This window comes from Hyperoodon ampullatus (genome assembly GCF_949752795.1).
Source record: "Hyperoodon ampullatus genome assembly, chromosome: 2".
Taxonomy (NCBI): Eukaryota; Metazoa; Chordata; class Mammalia; order Artiodactyla; family Ziphiidae; genus Hyperoodon; species Hyperoodon ampullatus.
In genome coordinates, this window is record NC_136915.1 from 582,624 (window position 1) to 588,976 (window position 6,353).

General features: G+C 67.3%; 1 protein-coding gene across 1 annotated transcript; it reads right to left on the bottom strand.

Moving 5' to 3' along the window:
* Positions 1-78: 78 nt before the first annotated feature.
* TMEM240 (transmembrane protein 240) lies at positions 79-5,221 on the bottom strand (the record flags this gene model as incomplete). Its single annotated transcript, XM_079698716.1, has 4 exons — positions 79-251; positions 384-592; positions 4,861-4,967; positions 5,165-5,221. The coding sequence occupies 4 exons, from the start codon at positions 5,219-5,221 to the stop codon at positions 103-105; spliced, it is 522 nt and encodes a 173-aa protein (XP_079554842.1). The 3' UTR covers positions 79-102.
* Between the last annotated feature and the right edge of the window lie 1,132 nt (positions 5,222-6,353).

Sequence of the window (6,353 nt, forward strand, 5' to 3'; positions counted from 1 at the left end):
CCGGACGCGCCCGACGGCCGCGGGCGCCCTGGCCCGGGCCGGCCGTCCAGTCCCGTGAGCGTGGGCGCGGTGGCCGGCGGCCCCGCGAGTCCTGCGCGCGGCTCAGAGGTGCCGCGGGCTCGGGTGACCGTTGTGGTAGAGTTTCTGCTTCACGTGCACCATGTTCCCGGCCGCCTCCTCGAACGGCCTGTGCGGCCGCCGGCCCAGCTCCCGCAGGCTGCACAGCTTGGGCAGCCAGGTCCACGAGCCGTCTGCGGGGCGGGGGGCGCGGTCAGGGCGTGGGCTGGTGGGCGGGGCTGGGAGTGGGCATGGCGTGGGCGTGGGGAGGGCGTGGGCCCGGCGCGGACGAGGCTGTCCCCGGGTCCCCCGCGCCGCGCACTCACCGTAGCGCCGGCCGGCCCTCCAGGCGCGCACGGCGCAGTGCAGGACGCCGTCCATCCACACCAGGAACCAGCTGATGCAGAAGCCGAGCAGCAGCCCCAGCATGAGGTCGATCTCCTGCTTGGTGACGTTGTCTGTCACGAAGTAGTTCTCGGAGGCGTCCACCACAGACTGGTCCCCGTCGTACGGGATCACGTAGTGGACGTGGTGCCTGGGGGCGGCAGGGCGGGCTGGCACCTGTCCCGCGGGGCGGGCGGGGACCCCGCAGCAAGCTGCACCCGTTCACCTGCGGGGGTCTTTGAAGCAGACCTTGTGGGGTGCTGAGGTCGGGAGGGGCCAGCGCACTCGCCCGGGACCCAGGTCACCAGGTGGGAGGCTGCCCGCAGGATGGGAGTGTGCGAGGTCATAGGTCAGCGTGAAGTCCAGTGGCTGGCCTCCACGCATCACCCTCCTCCCTCCTCTGCCCGGCCCGGGGCTCAGAGGCAACCCCGACACGGTGACAGGAGCGCAGCGCAGGTGGAGAAGGCGTTCCGGGGTGAGGGCCCAGGCCGGGTGCCCCCGCGCAGTGACGGGGTCACAGCCCGCCTGTGGGCCTGTGCCCAGAGGCCCCCACTGGCTCCTGGGGCACTGCCCCTCTGGCCTCTCCCTCCCGCCCTGCAGTCACTCCGCCCTTTCCTCAGCTTCCCCTCCAAGGAAAGCCGCGTGGGATGAGCCCTGCCGTGGGCCTCTGGTCTTCCTTCTGCCCCTCTGTTCCTTGCAGGAACCTCCCCTGCCCCAGTTCCCTGTGCTTGAGGCCCGGGGGCACCCCCTTAGCCGTGCCCCACACCGACCCCGGCTCCTGGGACGGACCCTGGACCACGGTCCGTCCCCTACATCCCAGCACCCGCCGAGGCCTGGGCCGTTCCCCTCAGCCTCCCCTCCCTTGACAATCCAGGCGGAGGCCACACTGAACCCTCCCCACAAGGCCCCCTCTAGCCTCAGGCCTGCCTGGATCCTCTCTTCCTCCAGGAAGCCCTTTGGGCCCCAGGCTCCCGGGTGGGGTGGCCCTGCCCAGAGACCAGTACCCAGGGCAACAGACTCTGGGCTCCATGCCCCCCACCCCGACAGGAGGGCTGGGAGAAGGAGCTGCTGGCCCTGGGTGCCCGAGGCGTGTGGGGTCCATGCACCCTGAGCCCCCAGTCACCCTGGGGCCCCTCCTTCCCCAAAGTGCAGGAGCCACCTTGGGGTGCGCCTGCCTGGCTCCCCTCCTACCGAGCCCCTCAGCTGGCTTCTCCAACTCTCCACCCCCAGCACGTCCCCGCAGCCCCCCACGTCTGCTGAGCTCCAGCTGCCTGCATGGCGTCTCCACGTGGGATCTACAGGCACCTCAAATTTGCACCTAAAAATAGCTCCTCCCTCCCCAACCCGCTTCTCCCCATCTTCCCCCGGTTACATGTCGACACCTCTGCCTGGTCTCCAGCTGAGATGGGTCCCCGTCCCCCGCTCGCAACTGGACATGAGCCACCCCCCCTGCCCCCCAGGGACCTCCTCACAAACGGAAACCCCCCAGGACATCCCTGACCCCAGGCCCCCGTTGCCCGTCCATCACCGACATCCCTGTGCCAGCGGGGGCCGCACAGTGCCTTCCACCCCGTGGAGACAGCAGCGGGCAGGCCCCATCTCACCCCCCTCCCGCTCCCCTGGGGACTCCTGGAGCCCATCCCGCTCAGCTTGTCCAGAGTAGGTGGGGCCTCAGCCACCACAGCCCCTTGAGCAGGGGCCACGGCACCCGGGTTAGTTGGAGAGGACTGCCTGACACATGGCGGCGGCCGGAGCTCATGTGGTCACAGTTCGCCAATGGCCCTTATCAATCATCAATAAGAGATGGAGAACCACTGATGCCCGCCCGGAACGCGTAGCAGCAGAGGACGCCCTTTGTCACCCGGTAGCAGCCCCGTCACCCTGGCCAGGCCTCCCAGCAGTGGATAACACTGAGCATCGCCGCCATCTCCTGCCCTCCTGCCTTCTGGACCCCGACAGGGAGGGTCTTCCTCGGGACCACGACTTCCTACCCCTGGACAGGGCAGGAAACTTGAAGATGGAGTCACCAAGGAAGCCAGAAACGCCCCTGCAAGTAGGACAAGGCCAGGGCCCCAACCGCCCCGGGGGTGGGTGGGGGTGTGGGGCCTCCAGGGGGTCAAAGGTCATGACCTGTGCCCCCATCGCTGTCCTAGCATCTGCCGCTCTTCCCCTGCTCCTTGCCCTCCTCCTTCCTCCAAGTCAGGCAGGCCCCGGGGTGGGGGGGGCAGGTGGGGGCTCAGGTCACCCATGTGCACACGTATTTCCGTGATGTGTACATACATGTGTCCTGCCTGGGCCACGCATGTTGCATGTGTCTACCTGAGGTCGGACGCATGTTGTGTATACACGCCGGCCACATGCACAGGACATGGCGTGTATACCATGGACTCGGCCCATGAGCTCCACATGTGTGCATGTGCACGCTCGCCCGGGCACGAGCATGGTGTGTGTCACATGGAGATGCACATGCACTGGGCTTTGCGCACAGCCATCCTCTCTGTGGGCACCGTGGCATATGCACGGGTGTGCACCCACAGACACAGCCTGCTGGCACGCACGCTTCACAGCATTTACACACGTGTCCTCTGTATAAAATTCTCCGTATTGGCACGTAGAAGGCACACAAATGTGTGTGCGCCTTCTCTGCAAACGGGGTGTACACACAAGTAGAGTCCATTGTGGCAACGTGTGTACATGGTTTGTACACAGAGGCCTGATATGCCAGACTATACCTTTCAGACATTCACTGTGCCCACAGGGCGCACACGGGTGCTGTATATTGTTACACACATGTACTGCGCATACACATGCATGTTGTCAATATACAAGAATACTTTGTACACAGAATTTACACATCCTGTATGTAGTGATGTGTACAAAGCACACATACATGGACACATACACACACGGAAACACTCTACGCCTACAGCAGGCGTGGCTCTCGTGTTGTCTGTGTCTAAGCTGTGCACTCAGGCCTCGCTGTGGCTTGCACTCCGTGGGCACTTGTTTTACACAATCCACGTGTACTCTGGACACTACATATGACCCATACACATACCCGGAGCAAATACACTCTGAAAACACACCCTGTCTGCCCAGAAGGGCCTCGATGTGAGGTCCTAGGCACATATGTGCAGGTCACACTGCAATAGCCCCACACGGAAAATGGGCCTTACTAGTGCTTAGGGAGCTGAAGCCTGGGCCGGTGGCGGGCACACCTCCGGTCTCCGGGAGGGTCTCAGGACCCCCGCTTACACCCCCAGTCTGGGTCGGCCCAGGAAGCGTGGAGCTGACCTCCTGCCGTTCCTTGGCCTCGGGCCGTGTGCACCAGGCAGGAACACAGGGATCTCCGCGAGGGTGCGGCCACCCAGCCAGCACTCTGGATGATTCTTGGCCGGCACACGTGAGGGCCGTTTCCACGCCCATCTCCATCTGCCCTGCTGCCCACGTTCTGCTTCGACACCCGGTCTGCACACACAGGCACGTAGCATGCTTAGTGAGGCATGAAACTGTCCTGTCTCTCGCACACCCCTTGCCCAGTACGTGTGCACACGTCCCTGGAGCAGCAGTACAGGGCAGGGTCAAGAGCACAAGTTCCCTGCCGGCTGCATGGCCCTGGGCAAGTCTGTCTGCTCAGCCTCTGTCCGCTGTCTCGGGGCCCCAGCGTGCATGGGGCTGAGGGGCTGCTGCTGCGTGTGCGCACATGTATATGCACAGACGGTACACACATGCGCGTCTCATGAGAAGATGTTTATTTCGTACATGGACGTACAAACATGCATGGCCAGGAAGACTCCATCACTACATGTGCACAGAATGGGGGGGGGTCACAAAGTGGGTGTAGGGGCCTGGGCTCTCCCCTCTCTCTGTGTGACCTTGAGCAGACTCCACCCCCCGCCTCAGTTCCTCCCGTGGACAGCGAGGGGGTTGGGCCAGATGCCCCTCAAGGTAGGCCCTGCCCACCTTGACCTTCTGCTCTTCCCCCTAGCTGGCTCCCAGGAAATTTCATGGACACAGCTCAGGGCCCAGGGAGGAGGATGGCGTCCTCTGTGGGCACAGCTGTGCGCAGGATCCCTCCCGGGGCGCCAGGCTGGGCTGCTGCTCTCCTGGCCTCCACGCCCCGGGCCAGGAGGCCCTGGACCCGTTCTGCCCATCGCCCGCGGGCCCTTTCTCTAAAGGCAATTTGGGAGGGGGTCCTACTGCCTCGGGGCATGCTCCCCACTCCCGGAGCACCTCTGTGCCGCGGAGGCTGGCCGGTCCTTCCCCCACCCGGCCTGGCGCCAGCTTCAGCAGCCCCCACCGGCCTGGCCCAGCTGGGCCTTGCAGCCTGGCCTGCATGGGGCTCGCTGGAGCCCCAGTGGGCCCCACCTCCACCCCACATGTGTGATCACGCGTGTGCCCCTCTGGGCGCAGACTCACCGGCCACAGTTGCAGTGGCAGACGCGGTCCTCGCCCCGCAGGTGCGGGAGGATGTAGTTGTGGAATCGGTCCAGCAGCGCGTTCATGTCCATCAAGCACGCGATGGCCTGGAAGAGCCCATGACCGGTCAGCGCCGAGGAGCGAGAGGCTGGGCCGGCGCCCCCAGGCGGGGGCCGACGCGCTGGGGATGGGGGAGCGCAGGCCGCGCGGGCCGGTAAACAAGGCGCGGGAGGGGGAGGCGGCACGCGGGCGCGGAGGCGGGAGCGGGTGCGGGAGCGGGCGCGCGGGAAGCCCCTCCGCTCACCATCACGATCGACGCCCCCAGAATCATGAAGATCATGGTGTTGGCGCTCATGGACATCGGGCGGGGCCGGGCCGGGCCGGAGCGCCGCCCCCCGGCCCCGGCGCCCCCCCGGCCCCGGCCCGATGCTGAGCCCCCGCCGCCTCTGCAGAGGTCAGCCCGCCGCGCACCCACCGCCGCCGGCCGGGGAGGAGGCGCGGGGCCGGCGCGGGGCAGGGGACGCGGCGCTCCCGGGGTCCTCGGCCGCCCGGCCCGCGCGCTCGCCGCGCCCGCCGCGCTCCGCTCCGCCCTCGGCTCTGCCTCCCGCTCTGCGCGCGGCGCGGCTCCGGCCCCCTCCCCCCGCGGCCTCCCCCGCGCCCGCCTCCCGGGAGGGACCTCGCCGCCCGCGGCCGCTCGCCCCCGCGACGCCGGCCGGACCCCTCCCCGGGGGCCGCAGGGCCCGCTCGCCCCCATCTGGCCAGTGCCGGCCCTGGCTGCCTGCCCAGAGCCCCTGGACCACGGGCCGCGTCCCGTCCCGACCCGCCGGGGCGATCCCGGAGAGGCCCCGGGCTTCCTTCCGCTCTCCTCCTCCCCACTTCTCAGCTGGAGGCCCCTCCTCCCCGCCCGCCCGGGGTCGCCGGGTGAGGGGCTGCGGGCAGACTGGTCAGCACCCAGCCTCCTATGGCAAGAGGCTGCCTTTAGTGGAGGGGCTGCAGGGTCGCTGCCAGGGAGGTCACTCCGGAGCCATGGCCACATGGCGCAAGGATGGGGCCCAACAAAGGCTAAAGGATCCCTTACTGCAGGGGCAGGGGCAGGGCCAGCCTCAGCCGCAGCTCTCCTCAGGGGTGGGCCACGAAGCTCAGAGGCCCGCGTCGTGGCCCTGATGGGGCTGCCCCATGTTGCTGGGGGCTGGGGAGGGGTCATTGAGCCAGCCCATCATCCACAGGCCGGGGGACAGCACTGCCCACAGAGGAGTGCCCACACTTCCCCACGGGGGCCCTGAGAGTTTCCATGGCTGCGGAAACCAGGAAGGGTCACCAGGCATGAGCGGTCCCCGCCCAGGGAGCAGGTTCCACATTCCTCCAGAGTCCCAGTGGACGGGAGGCCCTCGGGGTGGTGCTAGAGAGCTCAGCTTGACCCACAGGCCCGGACTGCCGTCTGAGGACCTGACGGGAGGGCCAGGCCAGGCAGGGTACTCTGGATGAAGCCAGGA